Source organism: Pseudopipra pipra, chromosome Z (genome assembly GCF_036250125.1).
Source record: "Pseudopipra pipra isolate bDixPip1 chromosome Z, bDixPip1.hap1, whole genome shotgun sequence".
Classification (NCBI taxonomy): domain Eukaryota; kingdom Metazoa; phylum Chordata; class Aves; order Passeriformes; family Pipridae; genus Pseudopipra; species Pseudopipra pipra.
Window position 1 is genome coordinate 65,954,209 of NC_087581.1, and position 26,312 is coordinate 65,980,520.

Genomic DNA, 26,312 nt, shown 5'->3' on the forward strand with positions numbered 1-26,312 from the left:
AGAAATGGCTGATTGGTTGTCAGGAGGAGAATATCTTGCTGTCTTCAACTCCTGCCCACTCCCATATACCCCATACACTCTGGCTGCTTGCTTTTCCTTCAGAAAGCATGGCTGATATTTCCTTGAAAAGCTGATACTGCAATTTACCCTCCAGCACCAGCCAGCACTGATCACAGCATCTCTGCTGCAGAACTGAGTTCTTCGTCAGAAAGAAAAATAAAGATAAAGCTTCTGGAGGACTTCTGCCCTTGGAAGAGGAATGGTTCTTGCTGTGATTCTCACCTGTTCCTAAAGGTAAGATGGCAACTGAGGGCTCTGAGCACACCAGCTTGTGCCTGATTTCCTCGAGTGCACCAAGGACCCAGCCAACGGTGCCGTCCCCTCCGCACACCAGCACTCGGAAGGAGGGGACTTTGGAGAACGTGTGAAACCTTCATTGTAGAACAAAGCACATGGGAAAACAAATGTTACAGTGTAATACAGGAACTGCAAAGTCTCCTGACATGCTATTTAAGATAACACGGTATTATTGGAATTCTGCCCCACGCCCCACTTTACCATCTGTTTCAGGATCAACAACTTCAACAAAGTGAGTGGAAAAATAGGAAATTTTAGATACAGTTGTATTTAAAAAAAAAGAAAACCACATTCCTCTAGGATTCTTCACTCCTCTTCAAGAGTTAAATGGTTAATCACTTCCATTTTCAAAGGCACAGAGATCTAACTAGTCATCATTTCAGTGCGAACATCTATAACACTTTAAATCCTAGAGGAGACGTTGATTAGTGGTGGTGTTTTTTTACTCGGTCATAGGAATCACAGTACATTTTCTTCTTTACAGTACTGTTTTCCTGGTGACTCTTACCTTTTGTGGTTTTTCATCCCGCATACAAAGATATCATGCAAAGGAATTTTTATTTCCCATTGCACAAGTAGGAGCATTTTGCTGTAAAGCTACAGAAAGATTCCAAGGCCAAAACCAAATGAACTAATTACTGAAATTGAAGCTTGAACTGCATTAGAAAGACAACAGAATTATACAGTTCTGAAAGAAAAATTAGTTTGGGTAATTTGTTTATCTTGCCTCCTGCATAAGCTGCATTTCTTCCAACAAAGCTTTTGTTCTGAAGATCTTGTCCTGACAGTTTTTTATTAAAGCAGTGCTGAAGAAATGAGGAATAGGCTACAAGCATCACTTTCAGTTTTATGAAGCTGGTAACAAAGTGGGGTTGATTAAATCAAGTCAGCAGTTCCTGCCCCCCTACAAGCACATTATGTCCTGTTCCTTGTAGAAATGTTGCAGCTGTGATCAGACAGGCTCTGTTAATTCTGCAATTGTGGCCAAGTTTCAAGAGTCAAGACAGAAAATTTTATTACACTTTCCTAGTACTTCCCATGAAACATCAGAAGAAACAAAAGCAAAAAAATCAGCTTTTGTGAAGAAATGTGCCACTTCTCTGTCCATCACCATTCAAATGTAAGATATTTTTAATATTTATTAAAGATATGCTATTGTAAAGGGCATTTGACGTTCCCAGGACCGGACTCTGCTAGACTTGACAGAAATCTATATATCAGGAACTACTCTATTCTCTTTTCTTTAGAGAACCTCAAAGTTTAAATCTGGTCTCACAGTAAGAACCAATCAGAAGGGAGTGATCCACTGCCCTGGCGTTCAGGCATAGAACAGAAGCAATTTAGATCTTCAAAATAAGTAAATCTAATACATCCTTTAAAAAAACATAACAATGTAAAAAATTTTTTTTAAAAATATGATGACTTACCCAGGAAGTGGGCCCCCATTGGTAAGTTCAAAGACCTGATGTGGGTTTAGCAGCTTTCTAAAACTGTACAGCAGATCCCGACCTTTCAGCCCACCGCTTTTTGGATTCACAAATACAAGAAGTGGGCAGCAATTCTGTGGTATCTTGGAAGCCTGAAAGAAAACAAGAAGAAAAGGATAAGCCAAACCCACGAATAGGAAGAAAAATTACTACTGCATCTCAGAAATATTACCTGATGCTTCCTTGATGCTTAGTTAAAAAAAAAATCCAGATTCTATAAATAAAAAGAGTCAATGTCCAGAAACGGACAGGTTAACTGCTGTTCTTGATGCTCTGGGAACTGAAGTCTCCTTAACCCACTCCAACTACACAGTGGAGCCAACATGAAACAAAGTCATTGTAAACAGCCCTTTTTACACATTTTCAGTAAACAGTCTATGCCAAAGAACAGCGTAAGGGATAAGAGTCATGTATAATTCAAACAGAGAAAGGAGAAAGCTTTTCAATAGAAAAAGACAGAACTTCTCCCCAAACCAGCTGAAATTTTTTTCTTTAGTTTGGTGGTTGTCTTAGAATACATGTTAATTTACAAGGCCAAAACATTTCAAAATGAGGATGTTTGGGCAGACACTGGCATGCCCCTCCCTGTAAAATAAGAGGCTGAAAGCTTCTTTAAAAAATACGTAATTAAAGCTTTTGTATCAGGAGGGTTTAATCAGGAGTGCCAGTATCTTACGCTCTACTGAAGCTGCTGCAGAAAGGGCTCTCAAAGCATGGCCATGCTGCAGTGGAGTCTGGTACCCATCCACAAACCACTGCAAAGGAAGCCAATGGACATGGCAGAGGTGGGATTTCCTGGGGCACTCCATGGACTGCACAGGAACTGTACTTGCAACCTTGCTGGATGTCAAAACTTCCAGCCAATAGAAGCACCTCCTTGGGGCTGGTTTTCAGCCAGCCAGTCTGCCCACAAATCATTTTGTAAAACGACCTGTAAATAGTTCTAGAAAGATCAGAAGACTCTGGCACACTGTTCATCTGTCCTGCCACGGGGCTGGGGGCAGGTACGTGCCAGAAAAGTTCACTGGACATTTCAACAAGTGCTCTTCAAAACAGAAACGTTTGCCACAGTCCCTAAGTTGTGATAATTTGTATTTACACATTGGACAGGATTCAGAGAACAGCGATTTGTCACGCAGCTGACCAGATGGATTCAGGGAACAGAACAACAGTGCTAAATATAAGTCAATTTAGACAAGAATGATTCAGGGGGCGGTGAGGCAGCAGCATGACCGCAGCGTGCAAGCATGTGGAGAGATACCAACAGCTACAGAGAGGAGGAGACAGCACCCAGAGAGCCTGTTGACTGCTGCTGTCCGTGAGCAACCACCAGAGAGCATGATCTGAGGTGAACAGTGGAGAAATCAGGACAAATTAATGCGTTAAGTTTATGGGGATGCAAAATGGGGTCTGACACTGAGCTACCCCAGACCATCATCTACCTGAGCTACCCCAGACCATACCTGTGAGCTGATACAGACACTTAAAAACGAATGTTTGTTTGGGGCTTCACAGTACTTGAGAGATTTCCTCTAATCTTCCTTTCTTAAAATAGCTGGCTGCTAATCCTCTGCAAGTCACACCCTGCCAGATGTGTCAAGATACCCACAAACACATAAAAATCCCTCTCCTCTAACACTGCCTGCAATGTTCTCTGTTATCCAGTGTGAACTGTCCCTTGAAAAAGAGAAAACACACTGGGAAGAGGAACACTAAGCAAGTAAGAAGGCTGGTGGAGCAGGCACACACTTCTCTTACCCCTTCATTCCCTATCCTTTAGATTCTACCAGAGACATTCACTTTGAAAATACATCTGTTCTCTTGAAAAATAAATTAGCCAAACAAGGCCTATTTTGGGGGACAAAGAGCCAAAAGAGCCTCAAAATTTTGTTTTACTGGAAAGGTTCCACTGCTGGCAAAACAAGTAGGTTGGTGAGACAGAGGCTGGAAAGCTGTGCACACAGCTTTCTCCAAAGGAACCACCTTCATGCTGAACTGTGACAACTGAGGTCAAAACACCTCTTGCCTCTATATTCAGATATTATTGGAAAGGGAGAAGCAATTACTCAAAGCATGTCCAACACATAACAAGGGTAATACAGTCATTTCTGTTAAGCACATGAAAAGGATTACTTGTAGACAGCAAAGGAAGTCTATGGAAAACAATGCATGCCGCTGTCACAAAAAGGAAGGATTCTTGAGTATTAAGGTTAACAGCTCAAGGATCCACACAACCCAAAGAGACAAGTGGATTTCCTCCCCTTGAGCCATTCCAAGCATTAATGAAAGAGTAAGCAGAGCTCTGGTTTTTCCAGAAATAAAGGCTATCTTGTTACTCCACCAGTTCCTGCACCACCATCCGCCATATCCTGCCTAGTCCTTTGACAATCACAGAATCGTCAAGACTGGAAGAGACCTTTAAGATGATTCAGTCCAAGTGTCAGCCTGGCACCACCACTGTGACCCCTAAACCACTAAATATTGTATCACCCAGCACTAGAACACCTCCAGGGACAGTGACTCTATCACGTCCCTGGGCAACCTATTCCAATGTCTGACCACCCTGACAATGAAAATGTTTCTAATATCTAATCTGAATCTCCCCTGTCTCAGTTTAAGGCCATTTCCTCTTGTCCTTTCCCTGCAGGCACGGCAGAAGAGACCGGCCCCCACCTGGCTATAACCTCCTTTCAGGTGCTTGTAGAGAGGGATGAAGTCCCCCCGAGCCTCCTTTCTTGAGACTAAACAAACCCAGCCCCCCCAGCCATTCCTGGACGCTTCATGAGCCTTGTTGCCATTCACTGGACACGCTCCAGTATCTCCCTGCCCTTTTTTAAGTGAGGGGCCCAGAACTGAACACAGTAGTCGAAGTATGGCCTCACGAGTGCTGGGTACAGGGGGAGATCACTTCCCTAGTCCTGTTGGCCACACTATTCTCAACACAGGCCAGGACACCATTGCCCTTCTCAGCCACCTGGGCACACTGATGGCTCATGCTCAGCTGTCTGCCGACAGCATCCCCAGGGCCTTTTGTGATGAGCCACTTCCTAGCCACTCTGCTCCCAGCCTGTAGCACTGTGTGGGGTTAAATCCCACAAGCAACAAAAGGCAGAGCAGCTCTGAAAGGAAACATCATGTCCCATGGGGTACCAGAGCAAACCGTTCCCTTCCTGCACTCTTTGTCCGGCTTCTACTCTGCCCTACCTTCCCTCCTGACCATACCCCATTTCCTCCTCTTCAGAGCTTTTTTTACTACCTAAATATCATCTCCAGCCATTTCAATTTTCTGAACAATAACGGCAACCTGAAACCACAGGCTTGGTCTAATGCCTGGAAACTTGCAGGCTTTAAAAAATGGGGGTTAAAGAGATAATAAAAAGAAAAAACACTAAGTTCTGCAGCTCAAAGTAAATAAAAACTTTTCCAAAAAAGAATGAGAGAAAAGAAAACAGCCCAACAATGAAGTCCAACAATTACCTTACTTGAATGTGACAGGAATATTTGATTATCTTCTGGTTTTAAGGAAATCACTTTCTGAAAATATTGGTTTGGGACATATAGAAGTGACATGTTGAATATGTGTTTTATATTACTTGCTTTTCCAGGCAAGTTCTAATGCTCTAGGTTTAAAACCAAGTAACTAAAATAATTCAAATGGAACTTCAGGGAATTGCAATGATTTTTGAGACATGGTGAACTCTAAAGTATTCAAAAGCACAGCTGTGTTTAGTAAAGTCATCTGAGATCTTTCCCAAGTAAATATGAAGTACTGCAATTATGTATTACAGTTTCTACAAAACTGCCATCTAAACTTCCCATCAAGTGCCAATATTGTACCCCCCCCCCAAAAAAAAAAGAAGTTAAACATATACCCTGAATGCTACTAAGACTCACAAGCAGCTGCAGAGAATGCCTGGAGCTAAAAAAATATCTGTATGTAGTGTATACTGAGCAGCCCTACTACTCAAAACTACTCTCATTCAAATATCTTCTGATGTAAATTCCTAACTATACTCATTTAGTACCAGATGCATCTATGCAGAATAAAAAAGTGTTCTAGAAAGTGCTTATCCTTACCATTAACTTGCTTCCTATCATGACTCTTCATTAAGCTTAAAGGAGTAATAAACACTGGTAAATCCCTAGATAAAGGCCAGCTTCTCAGAAAACAATTATCTTTTGGTGGGGGTTAAAAACTCTACGGTGGTTTGTACAGCAAAGCAGGGCTGCTGTTGAGCTTTCTCAAAGGTACGCTCTCTGTTACAATTACAGATGGTCACAAGGGTAGCACCTTTATGCTGCAGAATCTTTTTAAAACCCTTAGTAAAGCCTCACTGGGGACATACAAATGAGTTTGTTACAGGGCAGAAGACAGTGTGTGACTCACAGCCTGAGGACTCCCTTCCCCCTTTAGCGCTGGCTTCAGTGCTCTGCTTGAGGAGTGAAATCTGCAGAGGGGTTTTGTGTTGGCTGGCGTTCAGGAAGGAATTTATTGCTCGTTTCTTAGAGACAGCTGAAGGAGTCTGTGTGATTTAGACACTCTGACAGTCACCCTGAATTGCTTAATTTGTCAGGATTAGCACAACACGGCTTCAGGTTGGGGCAAGATGTTTATCATCTGCGCTAATCCCCTTTCTGTTGAGTGTAATCACATCTCACAACAAAGCAGAACAAGGCGTTCTGAGCCACAGGCCTACCAGCATGACAACCATGGCACATCTTCCAGTGTGGTGGGCTGTCTCCAGGAACTGCAGATATCTCTAAGTGTCAAGTAAAATTCAACATCTGTGCCAGCAGCACATCCCATTTGAAAGGACTCACGATGGCCCAAGCACAAACTGCCTCCACCCTGGCCAGAAAGGTCTCATTATCTCATGAGGAATTATGTGCAAGGTGTCTCTATGCATCTGGAGCAGCAGCTGGGTCAACTCCCAAGCTTTTTCTTTACTTTTTGGCATATTGCAGAAATGGAAGAATCATAGAATCATTAAAGATGGAAAAGACCTGCAAGATCATCGACTCCAACCTTTGGTCACCACTTTGTCAACTAGACCATGGCACTAAGTGCCATGTCCAGTCATTTCTTGAACACCTGCAGGGATGGTGACTGCACCACTTCCCTGGGCAGCCCACTCCTGTGCTTGACAACCCTTTCATTGAACGGTGAAAAGGGTGACAGCCTTTCAAAGGGGTGAAAAGTAATCTTCCACGGTGTTTTGGCAAAAAGGCTCATTAAACTATTATGCTTTTAAGTTGTAAGTATTTGTGTGAGGAATTAGTGGAACGAATAAAATGGAATTTTCATCTATTTAGGAATCTCCCACATCTTTTTCTATTACTCTAAAGGAACCTAAACATAAGAGGGCACTCCACTAATAAAAGGCATTAGTGATAAAGGCACAAAAACATGTGCTGGTATTGGCCTCATACAACTCTCTACTGACTTTCTTTCTTGCCAGTGCTGCAAAAGAAGTTCTAGTAAATTAACTCTGAATTCAAAGATTCAGCCCTGCACGGTCTTTCACCTTGGGATCATACCAAAGAGTGAAACCAAACTGTCCCTGCAGTTCCTCACACAGAGCAGCTACATAGCTTTGTAAAATACTGTATTTTTTTCACACTCCAATTAAGAGAGTATTTTCATTTATTTGAATATTGTGAAATGAAAAAGTGCTTGATTAAATTCTTGAGGGCCTGAAACAGCAGAACGGATCAACACATCTGATAACACTAACTGCTTGACTTTCTAATAAGCACTTGGTACAAACTGATTCTGCATTCAAACTTTGCAGTAATGGTAATTTGAGGGTGAATTGCTTCTGGTAGACCAGATTATGCCAGACCAGAACTGTGCCTCCTCCTTAGAAGGTATTTCAGACACAGAGTAAGCAAATCTCACCTCAGAAAAATGAACTAGCAGCTTGCTAACCACCAGTTTACTTCAGTACTTCTATCAACTTTTAAAAAGGGCCGTTTTATTGTTGGTGGTTGGGTTTTTTTTCAAATGTAAATTGCAGTTTGCAAAAATCATTAGCCCTTCATTCCCAGTTTCTTTGTATTTAACTCACAAAAGGAATGTCAAACATGGTGTAAATTTAGTATTGTGCTCAGTTCCTGTGTATTTCCTGGTACTGTATTTAAATGATCACATCTATAAACAAAGACTAATATTATCACAGGATAAAAAATAGTCCAGGTTGGAAAGTACCTCAGGAGGTCATCTAGTTCAGTTGCTACCCAAAGCAGAGTCATCAATCACTCATTAGCTTACCCTGAGTAACTAGTGAATGGCATAAGCTGGGTGGCCAAATCATATAAAAACAACACTTCAAGTATCATTTAAGCTAACTCTTGCCTTATTTCAGTGAGATGACCAAATATAAACAATACATGCTGAAATGGAAGTAGAATGTTTGTGCCCATGTACAGTCCCTTTCTCCTTCTTACACATTCGAAATTAATCCCTAGCAGTCCCCTGGAGTTTCTAAAAATATCTTGCACCAGATAACAGTTAATATTATCCACATTTTCCTGACATCAAGAAGTTCACTTCAAACACATCCAGTCTCAGAAAAACAGACACATGTAATCAACAGAGTGGAGTATGTTCAACTTCACACACCAGACACCGAACATAGGCTCATGATGCATTTGCCTGAAGAACACCAAAAACAAGTATCCAAAAGCAATTCCATCTTCATAATGCCTTCTGTTTCTCATAACAGGCACTGTGAAACCTAGTTTGGACGAGGTGGGGCCTTGGTTTCTAAGGATTTCATAAAACATAACTCCTGTGTATGCGTAAGAACAAGGAGGGGGGACAGCTTTTAATCTTGCCAATTGCATTTAAGCACTACCCCCAGTATCTGCTCATACAAAAAAATAAATTTGCCTTCAGAAAACTTTGATAGGTGTAGCACTCATTTCTAAATGGTAAAAGCAGGTATGTAAGTAAGCAACTATGGCTACTAAACTCGAGACCCTCCCATCTAAAGTTGTTTCATAATTCCCATTAATTATGTAATTTTTAAAAGTTTTTGACATTCTGTGAAGTTCCAAGAAGTCAAACAAGACTCTCACTTCACTTGGCATAATGCAACTCCAGAAAGATAGTGAATTGCAAGATACAGAACAGCTGAGCAGAAACTAACTATGGCAACACTCTCTTTTGGACAGAACCTACATCAATCATATCCTGCCTAAAAATATCACTTCACTCAGTTAATAATTTCTCTCTTTTCACCTTGACTCTACTTTCTTAACATGAAGCCTATTATCAAACCAACTGATTCATATAAAAGTGATTTGTAATCATAAAAATTAATAATTCAGAATCAAGCCTGAATTTGTCAAAGACTCTTCCACTAAGTTTTTCAAAAGACTATGTTCTTCTGAAATCCACAAGGTCAGAACAAGGTCAGACTCCCTCTGCTACAGAATGGGGAAACAAAGATACTGTAAATGTGAAGATAAGCAATAGTACTTTACCTCATGGTTAGTGAGGAAACACATTTAGTCCCCAAAATAAAATTGTTGTAGACATTTTCAGACATGCCAGCTAAAACTAAAACGCAACCAACTTTTTCATCATTGAAAGAAATAAAAAGGGGAAAAAAAATGTTTCTCTCCCCTTTATAGTTGCATAGTTAGGCAGTTGTATATTGACAATTCAACAGTAAAAGGACAAGTGATTTAAATCACAAAAGTATATCATTATGTCAAGTACAGGCTCTGAAGGATTTTTTTTTCATCACACTACTTAGAGAAAATCGCTTATGGCCTCTTTAAATAAAAAGTATTTTCATTTAGTTCCAGCAGAAAGACTTTTAGGGCAGTTGTTCAAACCCATCTCTTACCATAACTTCAGGAATCACCACAGCATTCAGAGGCTTGTCATTGATAACAGTATCTTTAACTAGCATATATATTCTTTCAGCTTCAGAAAAACATGAAATTTGGAGTACAACAGCACCTGTAAAGAGGCATCAGAACTATTTTTTATATTTTCTATTATTATCGGAAATAGGTCTCATATATCACAGCAAAAGTTCATTCAGTTTACTCAGAACATTATTCAGCAAAAGTTACTCCACGGTTGTTTGTTATCAGTGAATTGGGCTGTTCTGTTTCCAAAGCTTTCTTCAAAAGCCCAAAACACACCTCAGATTTTTGTTAAAGCAAAGTAGTTTGAAGACAAGCAAGAACTGCAGCACAGAACTGATGCACATTTAAAGACTTCCTTTGAGCTTCAGAGGCAGGGAGTATTTCCATACTCTTTATCACAACTAATATGCTTTTCTCATCATGTACAAGTGACAAAGGTATCAGGTTTGATTCTGTATCTCATTATTAAAAATCCATTAGTTCCATTCATTAACAGTATCTCTGTAAGAATTACTGCAAGGAAAGATTTGGTTTGAGAATCTGGTTTTAGATCTTTATGTTGGCTTAGGTCCTGCACGAGGAAATTGGGGAAGAAGGGAAGACAAAAGAGAAAGATAAAATGAAATAAAAATAAAATAAAGTACTGTTAAGTTAGTTTAAAGTGAGAGACTTAATGAGGAAGAAAATGGGGCAGGATAAGATCAAAGTGCATAACAGGCAGCATATGAGATGTAAACTGGTCACATAACCTGGGTGCAATGAAAAGGGAGAGTCAGGAAGTTATAAAAAACACAAAAATACAAACTAAAGGAAGTGACAATAAAAAATCACGTACAAACAGAAACATCTAAAAAACTCATGCATGTAAATTTGGTTCAATGAAGCTGTGACATGAGAAGAGCATCACAAATCCAATTTTTCTCCACTAAGAAATATTAAAAGGAGAAGGCACATCTGAAAGCTTTATAGTTTTCCTTATGAAAAGTATTAATTAGCCATGTGGAGACAGCAAATACACAAAGGAAGCACACAACGGTCTTCAAAACCATGATATGGAAAGATCCATTTAGCAGACATGTGAAATTTAAGCCTGCCAAAGGATGTGAAACATCTCAAATATAGATGCCTAAACACACGAAAGAGAAAATTCCACACTTCTGAGTTTTACCAAATGCAGATCTCCATCTGACCACTGCACTAAAGCTGCCCTGAGCCACTGCTGCTCCAGCTCTCAGAAGCCACACGGCTTCTCCGACCTTGCTGAAATAAAATTCGTACAGCAAAAGCTCAAAGGATGAACAGAGATGAACGTATTTATTTTCTACAACTTCCAGCTAGCTATTAACACTCTGCTAGGAAACAGTGACTGTGAAACAATCCCATTGAGTCCAAAGGCACTACCAAACTTTAGTATTTTAGAAGTCAAAATAAAGAGGGAGCACCTGAAGGGTTTTCATCAGTTCTGTGGTGTTAGATTGTTCAGCTGAAGTGCAACTTCAAACCTCATTTTTATGATGAAATATTACCACCTTCTGGTACACGAGGCATGAAGCCAACCTTTTAACTTTTTTTTAATGAGGCAACACTAATCCACTGCTCTTCATAAATACAATGTGCTACATTCTACCTGAAGGGCTTTTTGGTTATGCAGTAGAACTAACATACTCTGAGCTTCAAACCTCTAGTATTAGGCTGCAGTTTTGAAAACAGACATAGTTTGTAAGAGTAAAAATCTTAATGCTTACCTTGTGCTTGATAAACATGACTCACAGATACTACATTTGCTGCAAAGGGTAAAAATATAAACACATAAAACCTTGGGTACATTTAGAGTAAATATTTAAAGTATTTTTAAAAGTTACATAAATACAATATAAATAAATACTAAAAGTTATACAAATATAGGGAGAACCTCCAGCTAACATTTTCCCTCTCCTAAGTTTACTTTGCAAGTAAGAAAAGCTAAATTGATTTTCATAAAAGGTGACTATGAATTCTTTCTAGCATTTTAAGTTTAATTCCTCTTGAAGTTACATAAAAGATTGGGAAAAACGCTTCGTTTCCCGAAACACAAATCATGATGCATTCCTGACACTGCTTATAGAAAGCGTTGGTTGAAGGACTATTACGAAAAATCAATTACACTTCTTTGAAAAAGAAAAATAAATTCTTTTCCCTGAGTCCATATATGTGTGCATATATGTGCTTGTCCATATATGTGTACAAACACTGCTCACACTCCTCCATGACCAGACACGAAGTCCAAGAATAATGTGGAGAACAACCCACACAAAAAGTGTCAGAGGTTAATAAAGGAAAGGGACATTCATGTACAGGGAATTAAACTGCATTGGCATAATCTGAATGGTTTAAGGTACGTACAGTTCTTTAAAAGAGTGATGCTTTTAACTCAGAAAAAAAAGCCTCCATGAGAGTACGAGGCAGAATAATTTTTTAAATAAGGTCAGAAAAAAATAAATAAATAAAAAGGAGCAATAGATGCTACATTTTGTTCTGTACAAGTTAAAGTATCTGAAAATGCACCTGTTTACTTACTTTTGATAGCTAATTCTTCCTTGAGAATATTTGCGTATTCTTCAGCAGAAAGCTGAGGTGGAAGGCCACCAACAAATAAATTTACTTGCACAATGGATTTACTGTTTTCCACAATGTAAAATCTTGTTTGATTCATCTGACGTATTGAAGTCTACCAAAATAAAGGAAAATAAATGACGCGACATTTGGCAAAAAGATACCGTGAAACAAAATCCAAAACAGTTCTGCCCTTAGCAATCACATCCTCTATGCCTAAAGAATATCACAAACAGAAGCAAACCTCAAGATCTTAGCTTCTCTACAGCTTGGGGGGGTAAATGAACACTCACTTTTTCTGTAAGAAAGGGGACTCTCTATAAAATAAAAGGATCATGGTTGTGGGGTTTTTTTTTCAGATTTACCTTTCGTATGTCCTTGAATCTGTTAAGAATCAGTTCCTGATTGTCCAAAACCATGCGCTGAACTGGAGACAGCAAGAACATTGATGATGTTAGAAAGCAATGTAAATTATTATCAGGCTCAATTAAACACACAAAAAAAAGAAAGAAAGAAAGAAAGAAAAAAATTAGGGAAAAAGTACAGCTCTGCATATAACTAACTTCAACAAAAAAGACCATGGTGACCTGAACTACTCATTATTCAACAGAAAAAACACTTAGGTGCTTGGAACAGTCTGAGTTTTTTCACAGTTCCTAAACACCATCCTCCTTTAAAGAAAGGCAGAAACAGCCTAGACCTACTCAAAATACAAGCAGTACTTTAATTAACAGTCTAAACTCCTTGACAGAAGATCTTAAAACTATATTCACTAACAGCTACATTAATAACCTACTCCTGTGTTTTATCAAAATACTAAAAGAATTCTAACAACTTCCAGTCAAAGTAAGTTTGCAAATGATACTTTAAAATCGAGCACCAGAAACCAACCAAGGTTAAGACATTCACAAGGCTACAATAACCTTACAAAACAACTGCCTGATAATGCTCACACATAAAGAAAAGTATCGAGCCAGTTCTTGAACTACAAAGCTATGGTCAGAGATCAGACTACTTCAATGGCTTTATTTATCTCTCTGTACAACCTTAAGAATACTGAAGCACAAAGGGACGTGAACTTGGAGAACACCAGCACAGCTCCTGCAGGATCACAGAACACTTGAGCAATGCCAGGACTGCAGATTTCTGTACTTCCTAACACACACACATATTATTTGGACTATCTACAGACTATCTTAGGACTCAAACTTACTCTTGTTTGGGGGTTGTGTCAGGGGAAAGAAGAGAGACGGAGGGAGTCATTTGAACTTTAGAATTAATCTTTAACAAATAACTGCAATTATGTCAGTCAAACACAGCTCCCCAAAACAGGACAAAGTGTCAATACCCACCAGAAACCACAAGTAAATTTTTATGTGAGAACAAAGAAAGAGAAGGGAACCTTATTCTCAGAGGACACACAAAACTGAGGAGGACCAGCATCACTTCTGATGAAGTATTTCAACATCATTATGAAGCCTCATTTGTGTCTTTTTTTTGTAAAAAATGAACTGCAACTGCGTTGGAATGGGAAAAAAACCCCTTGAAGATCAGTTACAGGTGTGCCTTTGACCAATGCTCCTTCACTTACCTTGCTTACTGCCCATAAGCACTTCTACCAATTTGAAATTCTGGAGGCACTCTGTCTGCCAAAAGATGCAACATGTAAATGCAGTTTCTGAACAACATAATTTTGCCAGATGTTTACGTTATTGTCTTATACACTGTACACACAGAGCATGAAAATTAAACATTTTTAAATCAAATCACGACGTTCTTCCTCTAACCAACTCCATCTGAGTCAGGAATAATCTTCATTTTACATGCTCATGGCACCAGGCTCCCATGCCCTTAAATACACTGGCATCCTTGCAGCCACATTATGAAGTGGCACCTGGCCAGCACAGTTAATTCTACTCCTGCTTCAGCAATCAGCAGCTCATCCAGGGTGTTTCCTGAGTGCCCTTCCAGAGAAAGCATGCAGCACTGGGAATAAACCTGCTCTTTGAGAACACGGCCCAGGGACTAGGCTTGGCAAAAGCAGCTGACCATTCTCCCTCGCCTGGGACAACTCCACAGGCAGTGATCTCTTACATGTGCCACAGTCTCTTCTCCAAGCTTCTGCCAGACACCACTCAAGTGCCTTGCAGCTGGACCAGAAAAGCTGGCACAGTCAAGAGTTGAACCATTTACTACAATTATTGAAACCCTGAAAACATGTGACTCTGAGGACTGAAGAAGTGCCTTAATTTGTGGCCTTGAAACTCAAGAGAAAAATCCTACATGCCATGAATGAGGGTGTTAAGAGCCTCAACTTCCTACATGTGCTTTGCCTGATATTTGATGAAAGTGACTTGGAGAGGATCTTCATCACGGGCAAATTCTGGATATTAAAAAGAAATTTCCTGTATGCGCATCTTTTTACAGGGAAATGAGAAGAGCCTTTAAAAATTATCACTATTGGAGAAATCGCAATTGTGCCTAAGAATTGAGTCTTTTACAGCATACAGTCAGCTTCCCAAACACATAGATGTGAAGATCTTTTCCAAACAGAGTATCCAACTATACTGTTTGACAGTTACTTTTTTCAGGTGAGACAAAATTTTGCAGACAGCTGTTCAAATTTTTATTAAAAGGTCCACAGCACTTGAGGAAATGGACTGTCAACAAATCCTAGAACTGTGCTACGGTGCAAAACAAGCTGCCTGCATTACACAGCTGGGTACACCGAGACAGAGATCTACACTTATCACCTACTGCAGATAGATAGCCACACGCATGTTCCTGTGTACCCTGTAAATAACCACGGAAGGCAGAAGTCACCCTCTGTGAAGGATGGCTGTTCCATGGAGCAGCAGAGGTGTTTTGATCTGCTGGCGTGCTGACAAGCCCCAGCTGCTAAATGAAACATGCATGCTACAGCTTTGTGTCTCCATTCTACTAAAATTCTACTAAAATGTTTCCTAAAAGTCACGCTATTTTGGCACCAACTCTAAGAAGGACAGAAGGGCAGGCAGATTGAAAAGAGACCATCTTCTGAGGAAAACATGTGCATCTACAAGAGTACAAGATGTATCTAATCATTTCCAAAAGAATATGGTTTTGTTTCAGCCTCAAGTCCTTCCTTGCAGTCCTTGAGGAGTACAGAGATGCTGCTTGCCACCGAAAGGAGAAAATTTCTGCAGCCAAAGCTCTACTGGAGTTCAAGTTGGCCTTGAACTCCAATTGAGTCAAGCACTGTGATAGACAACAATAAGGGATATTGTCAATATATCACTAGCAAAAGTAAGATCAGAGATAATATTGATCTGTTACCTCATGAGGTTGGTCACCTCAAAAATAGGGATGTAAACAAAGTGGAGACATTCAATGCCTTCTTCACTTCGTCCAACACCAGTGATGAGCTCTGGGACTCCCAGCCAACCCTGACCTTGTTTGAGACTTGCTGCTTCAGCCCAGTGCACATGAATCAATAGGGCCAGATGGAATTCATCCAGGCTACTGAAAGACCAGGACAATGTCATCATGGGACCTCTCTCCATTGTCTTTCAATGGTCTAGGGAATCTGGAAAGGTCCCAGTCAATGGCAAGGTGCTGTTCCACTGTTCAAGAAGGGCAAAAAGGAAGACCCTGTCAATCTCTTTCAGTGCCTGGTAAAATCATGGAGATGGTTATTCTGGGGAGTATTTGAAAAATACTGGAGAGACAATGAAGTCATCAGTCACAGTCAGCACGGGTTTGTGAGGGGAAGGTAGCATTTGACAAATTTAATTTCCTTTTATGACAAGGTCACCTACCTAGCTGACCAAGGGAAGCCAGTGAATGTAGTGGGTTTGGATTTTAGCAAAGCCTTTGATACTGTCCCTCACAATATCCTTCTGGATAACCTGTCCAGAACAGAGCTAGACAAGTCCATACTGCATTGGGTGAGCAATTGGCTGACAGGTCAGGCTCAAAGCATTAGAGTATATGGGGTTACTGTGGCCAGTCACCCGTGTGGTTTCCTGGGGCTCAATTTTAGGACCATCACTCTTTCATGTTTATATAAATTGTCTGGATACAGGCATCAAATGAACAGGAAGTGAGTTTGCTGATGATACTAAGTTGGGAGAAGCTGTGGGCTCCCTTGAGGATAGGGGACCCTTACAGGGAGATCTGCATAGGCTAGATAGCTGGGCAATCACCAACCGTACGAAATTTAACAGGAACAACTGTCAGATCCCCCTAGGATGGGTAAGTAAGCCTGGTTAAAAATACAGACTTGGGGAGGAGAGCTGAAGAGCAGTCCTGCAGAAAGACCTCATGGATGGGGTTGATGGCAAGTTGGATCTGAGTCAGCAGTGCCCTGGCAGCCAGGAGGGCCAACTGTGTCCTAGGGGGCATCAGCATCACCAGCCAGTCGAGGGAAATGATCGTCCTCCTCTGCTCTGCAGTGGGGCAGCCCCACCTCAAGTACAGTGTGCAGTTTTGGGTGCCTCAATGTAAGAAGGACATCAAACCATTTGAGTGTGTCCAAAGCAGGGCGACCAAGATGATGAAAAAACTCAAGCTCAGGATTTAGGAGGCACTTGGCTTGTTCACCTTGGAGAAGAAGAGGCTGAGGGGTGACCTCACCACAATTAACATCTTCCTGAAGGGAGGCAGCGAAGGGAGAAGTGCTGATCTCCTCTCTCTGGTGACAAGTGATAGGACCCAAAGAAAGAGAACAAAGCTGCATCAAGGCAAGTTCGAACTAGTCATTCGGAAAAGGTTCTTCACTGAGAGGATGGCTGACCACTGGGACAAGATCCCCAGGGAAGTGTTCATGGCACCAAGTCTGTGAGAATTCAAGGAATGTCTGAACAATGCTGTTAGTCATACACTTTGGTTTTAAGTAGCCCTGCAAGGAACAAGAAGTTGGTCTTGGTAATCCTTATGGGTCCTTTACAGCTTGAGGTGTTCTGTGATTCTTTGATTTCCTTTGCAGAGCAGCACAAAGAATCATGAGACAAGCATGATCATCCTAACAGTGACTTGCCAGTTTCCTAACAAGGTAAGATTAGAAGTGTATGAACACAGTGGTTCTGTGTTCATACAAGAATATCTGCTTGACCCAGAAAGACTGACGGTACCCTCCAGTACAGAGGAACTGTGCCTACCAGGAAGAATGCATAAAGCTCTGAGCAGCGTGCCAGTCACACGAGATCACCTGCCACACTAAAATCATGTACATTAACTGCAAACGAAGGAATTACAGTTCTTCTGAAGAGAAAAATATATGCACCCCACTTCAGGGTCACTCAGGTGGTATATGGACAGGCTTGGGATCTTTCAGTTACCTGCCTTCCAAGTAATGGAAGCACTTCTTTGATCACAGTCTGCACCGTGCTATCCTTATTTACTCGTAGGGAAACATATGCCATTCCCACCCTAAGAGAAAAGAAATACTTATTTTAGGACAATCATTTGACCTATCCTGTGTGTACCTTTTATAGGTGTCATATTTGCATTAGTTGAAGAAAGTTGTTCACTGAGACTCATGGCAGATGCAGTATCAGTGCTACAGACAAGAAAAGACTTTCATCTCAAGGAACTGGTAATTACAATTGTAGCACTGCAAATTAGTTTCTTCTTATACACAAAATTACCTTCAAGTCTTTCATAAAATTTGGCAGTGTAGTTGCAACAGCAAACTGAACAAATGGTTAAATCTGATCGATTCCAAAGCTCTTCAGAAATGGAAAGGTCACCAGACCATTTTGTTTTCACTGCCAAGTATGCTTAAAATTTATACTGTCTCAGTGGCAAATGGAACAGTTATTTTTTTTCCTTTATTTTTTTCCCTCCTAATCTCACATGGGAACTTACACTGTAGTTCTTCCTACTTCATATTTCTTAAAAAAAAATCAATCAATTTTTCAAGTGACAAGTGCATGCCATCATTTGTTTACATATATAGTTAATGTGAAGTTGCATCTTCCTGACCAAATACATGAAAATAGAACTGCAGAAGCTGTACACTATGTTCCATGCCTGTAAAGAAACCCAAGACTTTCCAGGCATGGAAATGAATAATATGCATATTACTCATTCAAAGAAATGAACAGAAGGATCCTGAAACACAGAAAAGGAAACTACATTCTCTGCTATACTTCTGCAGCTTCAATAACTGAAGCAAACAGGGCTAAACTACAGCAGACAAATGTAGCCAAGCAGCATAGCCTTGTGATCAAGTAGGAAAATACTCACTTTAGCCAGGCAGGATAAATTCTGATCACTTCCTCGTCCTTTGGTTTGGCTCTGATGATCCAAGCTTCAGGAACGGATTCTCGGAATACTGAGCCCAAGTTGCTGTCCTCTGCAGCATCGTTCCTGTTGATAACATCATCAGAGAGCAGCACCTGCTGCGTGAAGGTCTGCAGCTCGTACTCCTGCTGGTCATCATTTATATAGTACGCCCTCAAAGCAGCCTCCTAAAACACAGCAAGATAAATTAACATCTACTTGAAAAGACACCATTAAGACGTGTGTAGCCACAGACATTTATAAATACCTTATTTGTGAAATGGACCTTTAATGCATGCTTTAAGCTCAGAGCTGTAGATAAACAGCAATGGCAAAAAACTAAAACAAGAGTGAAGTTTTGAAAACAAATTTTAGTGAGCATGAAAAAAGAAAACTTGAGATATCAATGGATTTGAACACAGTCCACAGTATTTTTGGCAAATGACAGTAATTTTAAAACCAGGTATAAAAATTCAGCACCAGTAAAGCTACACTTGCTGCACAAGGAAAATGGTAAATTACATTTGATCGTGCCCAACTCTGCCTACTCAATCTTTTTGCACTAAGGGGATATAGAAAATTAGAGAGTTTCTCAGCCACAAGTCTGCCCTGAACACCTCTGAAGAGAAAAAGTAAGATCTGTCCTTGCAAGACGCATGCAGTCACAGGAATTTTACATCCATGCCCATGCCTGCAGCACCTCTGCTAACACAGATGCTGCAGTCAATACAGCCCAGAAACTCACTTGTGAGAACTGGTATTAAAAACAGCTGTCTGATAAAATGTGCTTGAAAGGCAAGTAGCACTCCTAAATAAAAAAGTGCTTTCAGCCCTCTGCACAGTTTTCCTTAAAGATCTTAGACATGCAGAACACTACACTCCATTTTCAAAATTCCTCTTGATTTTCAGCACAGCATCAAGATAAAAATCCTAATGACCTTTAGTTTTAAACTGTCAAATTCTGAAGTAATAAATTCTCCAGAATACTCTTCCAAGTCCTTTATGACTTTGAGACCTCGGCATGCTCAGTTCTCCTGTGCACCACCCCCTTCCCCCTCCAGGCTTTATTTCTGCACAGTGTGGGGTCTCTGCCTAGTCCAGTAAATTATGATCTGTACAGTACACCTGATTTAGTACTGAGTAATTTTTCCACCCCAGATGGAGCAGTGGAAAAAACAGTGAGTGGCCAGTATGTGATCAATAATTCATTACTTTCACAGCCAAGGAGCAGAGATAACTATAGTATGCTTCAGTGCTCACAGCTGATTAACTCAAGTGCAATATGGGTGGCTGTTCAGGATAAACATCAAACCACTAACTACTATAGTGAAGGAGCAAGATCCAAGGAGCTGGTTATCCAGTATTGCTCACATCAGTAATATCAGACACAGAGAAGAACGACTGCTTAAAATGTGATACACTGTGGTCCCCATTATACTAGAGATGTGTAAGCCACCCTTTCTTCAGATGCTCTAAAATAAGAGCACTACATGAAGACATTAATTACATTGTAATTAGACAGCCCATTTACAGATTTTCTTGGTTTTGATTTAGATTTGTAAAACTGTTAGCTTCTGACTACTGTAACATGTAACCATATGCCCCTTTATCACCTTGGAATATTGACCTGCACCAGGTATCTTACCACAACTTCTTCATTTTTTGCAATCCTTGGAACTGAAATCAGTCGAAATTGATTGCGTTTCACTGCATCATTCCCATCAAATATCTTCAATGTTTGTTTACCTAAATGGAAACAATTATTGCATTTCAATAACACACCCACGAATCATAAAGCTACCTGAATAGAAAGGGTATAATGGAACTACTAAAAATCTGGTTTTATCCCACTGAAATGTTTCTTCTTGACAAGCTTTGAGGCTGAATATTTTCATTTCTGTTTTGTTACTGTTCATTTAAAACATGGGTAAATTCACAGAGGAAAGAGTATTTCAACTAACTATAGTTTTATCCTGGCTTTTGCTATAAGTGCTTACATATAACTATACTGTTTATGTTTCCACTTCTTCATCCTCACCATTCAAGACTGAATTTATAACCGACCAGTTGAACAACTTGAAGACCAAGACACAAGTGCCATCCCCTTCAGAACAGCTCCCAAAGCACTGACAGTTCTGAGAGCATGCTTCTGAAGAAAGTCCTTAAAATAGCTGGTTAATTGTACAGGTAACAGGAGAAAATACAGGCACAACTGAAAATCTAGAAGAAAGAAGGTACAGCAAATGAAGAACTTCAGCCCTTTGCTGTCTTTCACTTCACTAAAGCTTTATCAAGTCCATGCTCAAGCTGTCGAGCACAGGTTGTTGCACAGACATCTCTGAAAGGGTGAAGAGTGAAGGATTTCAGGTTCACCTTTGAGAAAGATGAGTTATGACTCAGTCAGCTGTATGACAAAGTCTCTCTCTTACTTAAGTGACTATTTTAAGAGCAATAGCAAAGTGCAATCAAATTCTCAAAGAACAGGAAGCTTTTGAGAGGTTTTAGGAACAAATTAATATTACTAGTCCATTACATGTGTCCTTACCACCTGTATGTGGAAAGGAAAGCAAATTAACCAATCAAGATCAAATAGGAAACTTCATGAAGACAGACCTTGTGTCCTCTCCTGATCACATCTTTATGAAGATACCTGATAAGATGCTCAGTTTTGCTTGTTCTTTGCAGGTTTCTCTCCCCACAGAGCTCATGCTTTACAGCAGACATGACTATTCTTCACTGACAGAATCTGCCCTTCTTATTGCAGTGCTGGACTGAACTGTTAACAGAAGTCACTCTTTGTATATATAGCACAATGTTACAGATTCTGATCTCATCATAAATCTGTACACCTGCATTCATCACAAAGTAATAAAATCACTAGAAGCTATCACTTGCAGTCTTGAGATGTTAGAAATATTAAGTGAAAGCCTCATACACCAGCTGCAATGCCTACATGACTGGTTAATCATGCAGTCTGTTAACATGGTAAAAGAGATCCATTACATGCTGGAGTCTACTTTCTTACAGCTTGGAAATACTTTGTAGTACAGAATAAAATACTTTTCCTCTCAAATAACATCGGCATTTAGGTTCAATGGAACACATGAGCCAACTACCATTTGCCATAGAAGGATTAAAAAGGAGAGCTGTAACTGGCAGAACAAAACCACCAAATCACCCCTAAACCAATGGTTGAAGAAAGCAAGTAAGACTCCCAGGCAGAAATGTGCATCATGGGGTATGTCAATGCTGCAGTGGCAGGGTATGAGGCAAGACTGCAGTGAATAACCACTTTGCAAGGACACTTCAGTGCTACCCTTCTCGAACCACCTGAATGCACACTGTGTCCAATCTTATTCCTGTTTCAGTGCACATTCTGCAACTTCAGTCACTCGAAAGCAGACACCACAGAACTAAAGGTTCATCTAATACTACGTTTGAAAGCAGTCCTTTTAAAATGAGATTAACCCTCAAAGAAAAATCCTTCTACCTTAATTCTCATGACACTTATGTCTCTTTATTTTGAGACGTGAAAGCTACACTTGAACTTCTTTTTCTATGTAGACTCGTTCACTTCTTATGGCCTTTCTTCATTAACAATTCCACTGGGCATGGCACAATGTGTGTACAAGGATGATATCACTAGGTAACAAAGAACCCATCACACAGCAAAGTAGTCACCAGTAAAACCTCCCATCCTCCAAAGTCTTCTTACTTAAAGCCCCCTTTAAGTATTGACAGGCTGCAATAAGGTGCCCCTAGAGCCTTCCCTTCTCCAGGCTGAACCACCCCAGCTCTCTTAGCCTCTCTCTTAGCTCTTAGAGGGGGTGTTCCATTCCTCTAATGATCTTGGTGGTCTCCTCTGGACTCACTCTGACAGGTCAATGTCCTTCCCGTGCTGAGGATCGCAGAGCTGGATGCAGTGTTCCAGGTGGGGTCTCGTGAGACTGGAACAGGGGGCGGAATCCCATTCCTTGTCCTGCTGGCCATGCTGCTTTAGATGCAGCCCCAGATGCAGCTGGCTCCTTGGGCTGCAAGTGCACACTGTTGAGTTGCATTCAATTTTTCATCCTCCAGCACCCCAAAGTCCTTCTTGGCAGGGCTGCTCTTGATCCCTTCATCCCCCAGCCTGTATTGATACTGGAGGCTGCCCCAGCCCAGGTGCAGCACCTTGCAGTTGTCCCAATTGTTGAACTTCATGAGGTTTGCATGTGGGCCCACTCCTCAAGCCTGTCAAGGTCCCTCTGTAGGGCACCCCTTCCCTCTGGTGCACCTGCACCACTCAGCTTGGTGTCATCCACAAACTTACTGAGGGTGCACTCAATCCCACTATTTGTCACTGATGAAGATATTAAACAGTCTGGTCCCAGCACAGAGGCCCATTTGTTACTGTTTTTCTCTTGGACATCAATATGAAAGCACAAAGGGCTTAAGCAGGAAGGGAAACAGCTAAATCCTACATGAAAGCCAAATTGAAGGACAAAAAAAAAAATTCCCTTCTTTCTACACAGTATCTACAACATTACAGATCTTTGGGTTTCTGGTTGTGCAGGTTTACTTCTGGCCCCTGTCAAGAAGAATGACCTTTGGAAGCACAGCTCTAATTTCTTCTTTCCAATATGACTATTCCCTCAGTACTCTTTTGAAAGTAGTTATCTGAAACTTTTTATGTCTGTTTAAGGAAAATAATGACAAAATTTCCATGTGCAATGTACACTCTTTACAGCAATGGAAATGAATAATGCTACTGGAGAAGTGAGTTTGGGACATATGGTATGACACACTGTGACTTTTAAAGTATTTTTGTTAATATGAAAAGTAGTATTACCAGTTGAATTTGGATTTTCAGTTCTCCAATTATCTATGCAGTGGTTGCTTCTGTCAAATTCTTTTTAGTCACAATATAAGGAAGATTTAAATACCATCAACTTTTATTTCTAAAGTACCCTTGAAACTCTACTGCCATTCCATTGAGACTATAGCATGCCTCAGAAGATCCACCCCTCTAAACCCTCCTAGATTTATGCCAGACAAAGTGAAAATCTTTTAGAAACAGATTTTTGCCAGAGTGATCACCATGGTAACTGTAGCATAGACAAACTTTAACAAAGACACACTGTGTCCTATGTGACCTTCTTTAGAGCTAACACAACTTGAAAAAACACAGCAAACACTGGTTACTGACAGCACAACTGATGTTCTGAGTACGGACTTTAATAACATTATCAAAATCTCCACTGTTATCTCTAGCAATCCAGAGGGTAGACAACCATCTGAGAATAAAAACATTCATCCAAGTTCTAGTACATGTTTTCATTCGAAGTGCCTTTGTAGTCTGCTCTTATGAGATACTAGCTGGCATTTTTTATGAGAATTTTTTATGAGCTCTCTGTGTCTTAAGGCCAGTCGAATGTTTCAAAAAGCTGGCTTGACTCTTATATATAAAACTGGTTTACAAGGAGAAGTTTAGATCTACAGAGCAGTAGTAGTGTCCTAAGCTCAAGCACATTCCTTAGCTAAATACACATTTATGCTCAGCCCTGTTTCCTTAAGGTAATCTGGTATCCATCACACAAAACAGAAATCATGTTCAACTTTGCCACTGTCCTCACAAGGGACACTTTTACTGCAACCTGAAGAAAGATGGCTTGCTTGCACACAAGCTTCTGGGAACACATTAACAAAAGAACAAACAGCTAAATACTGCAACTAGTCATCTAGAAGGACACTTCCCCACTGAAGTGGGGATGTGAAGAGCACATCCAACACATGTAAGTCAAGGGGCGTCTCATGCCAGCCTGATTTGTCTAAATAGCCTTGGCAAGAAGATCAACTATAACCACTTCTAAAGTTAGATAAGGCCTTTTCTTCCACCTGTTGCAATTTTTAAATATAGGAAAATGATCCAATTACAGACATGAAGTCTACATACCCCTGCTTAGTATATATATTAAAAATAACAAACTCGGGCTAATATGCAACAGATGCACATATCAAATTTTGGTATTTAAAGGAGTTACTCCCTGTTCTGCAATACCAACACTTCACTGGTAAGTGTCTTATCTTTTCCTGTTGGATTAGACTACACAGTATCAGGACTTTCTCCTGAAAAACACATTAATTTCTTTCTTAGCATGTGATACTGAGCTGAAAATAACCTGTTATTCATGCTTTTCAAGGGGAAATAACTACAAAAGGTCAACTTCAGGCATAATTTACCAAATTACGGAATTTGATTTTGGAGGCTAAGATACCAAGTCTTCCTGGGAAAAGGATAAACAGCATTTGATGAGTCCAAAGTTCATGTTCCCTTTGACTTCCAAATCCCCACAGACAGGACATGGCTTCTGAAAAGACTTATATGTGGCTTGAGACTGAGACAGGAAAACGATGCAGTCCTGAATATTTTTGCCACTGAAGAAAGTTAGAGGTCTACACCAAACCTATTGGTGAAAATCACTCTTAAAAGACTAAATTCTAGCAACACAGCTTAACAAGAACCATTCTTCCAAACAAAACTTCTGTTATCCACATGCTTTCTGCTCTCCTTCTCTACTGCTGCTTCATATTACAACAGTGGACTAACAAAATTTGGTTTATTTCAGTATTAGTATTCATAAGCTACAAGGCAGCATTAAGCTTTTTAAGAACTGTGTATTTTTTCTCTTATTGGCCTTGAAGACAGTCTTTCAGAATCCTAGGTTCTTGCTTTCTCCAGCTCTTCATCTTCCAGGAGAGCTATTTGCAGGTGTGTCCCTTCTCTTAAACTTGTTTTCATGAGCAGCTCAAACTCCCCTACTTTCAAGACAATTGTGAAGCAGAAATCTGCATTAACAGCCATCCTCCCATTCTGGTTGCCACTTCTTCACCCTTCTCCTCTTGCTTTTTAGAGCTTCTCCAAGCATCTGCCATATGTATCACCACTCGATCTGGTTTCACCAGCTTCAAATCCACTCAAATAATGTTTCAGAGAAAAAATGTGACATGTTATCTGTAAGCAGTTAGAGCAGAACACAGTGACCCTTTTTATGAAAGCTGAACATTTTCCCAAGTATCTTTACAGGGAAAATGCCTCCCCATATGCTGTCTTTCCTTCTTCCAGAAAACAGTTTGTTCCTGCTTGCAGGTCTACAGTGAAGGTCTGCTCTGCACTGTCAGCAGGTTTGAGACAAGACATAAGCAAGCTCTAAGCCAGTGACTTGGGTCTATCTAACACAAAACCATTTTATCTCTTACTCGTCAGGGCAAAACTGAGGCTGTGGAAGGACGTGCTGTGAAACCTATGTTTGCTGACAACACTGCAGTCCCCATTTCTTCCCTCAAAGAGATTTCTCTGAAAACCTCCTCCAGAACGGGTTTTCTCTGGACGGCTGAATTTTGTCCTGTGTAAGACAGACAGACACTGAATCGGACAGTTCACATGGAGCCAGTGAGTGTTGATGGACTCACAGGGCAGGGAGAGTCCTTTTCCAAACCTGCTCCATGTGCCTATTAAATCTGTGTTAATTTTGTGCTTTTGATTTCAGTATCTTGGTAGACTAAATTTCATGGTTGATTTAACATATTTAAGCTCCCAAAATTAAGATTTAGATCTTTTAACTTTAGACTTCACTCAACAAGCCTATTACAACAGAAAGAAACAAAAGGGAATGCAGACCACTAATTCAAATCTTCTTCCAGTATTAGTCTACAGGCTTTGCATCCTTTTCTACTGGCTTCTTTCCTATG

The 26,312-nt window shown here is 40.3% G+C and overlaps 1 protein-coding gene across 1 annotated transcript in view; it reads right to left on the reverse strand.

The window, feature by feature from the left end:
• Positions 1 to 26,312, reverse strand: part of DGKQ (diacylglycerol kinase theta) — a 93,887-nt gene that overhangs the window by 18,836 nt on the left and 48,739 nt on the right. The window contains exons 8-17 of the mRNA XM_064641997.1: positions 20,230 to 20,330; positions 18,549 to 18,772; positions 17,639 to 17,729; positions 13,912 to 13,966; positions 12,686 to 12,747; positions 12,285 to 12,435; positions 11,474 to 11,512; positions 9,701 to 9,816; positions 1,785 to 1,936; positions 283 to 431 (exon numbers count right to left, since the gene is read on the reverse strand). Coding sequence (XP_064498067.1) covers positions 283 to 431; positions 1,785 to 1,936; positions 9,701 to 9,816; positions 11,474 to 11,512; positions 12,285 to 12,435; positions 12,686 to 12,747; positions 13,912 to 13,966; positions 17,639 to 17,729; positions 18,549 to 18,772; positions 20,230 to 20,330 — 1,140 coding nt within the window. The remainder of the gene's footprint in view (positions 1 to 282; positions 432 to 1,784; positions 1,937 to 9,700; positions 9,817 to 11,473; positions 11,513 to 12,284; positions 12,436 to 12,685; positions 12,748 to 13,911; positions 13,967 to 17,638; positions 17,730 to 18,548; positions 18,773 to 20,229; positions 20,331 to 26,312) is intronic.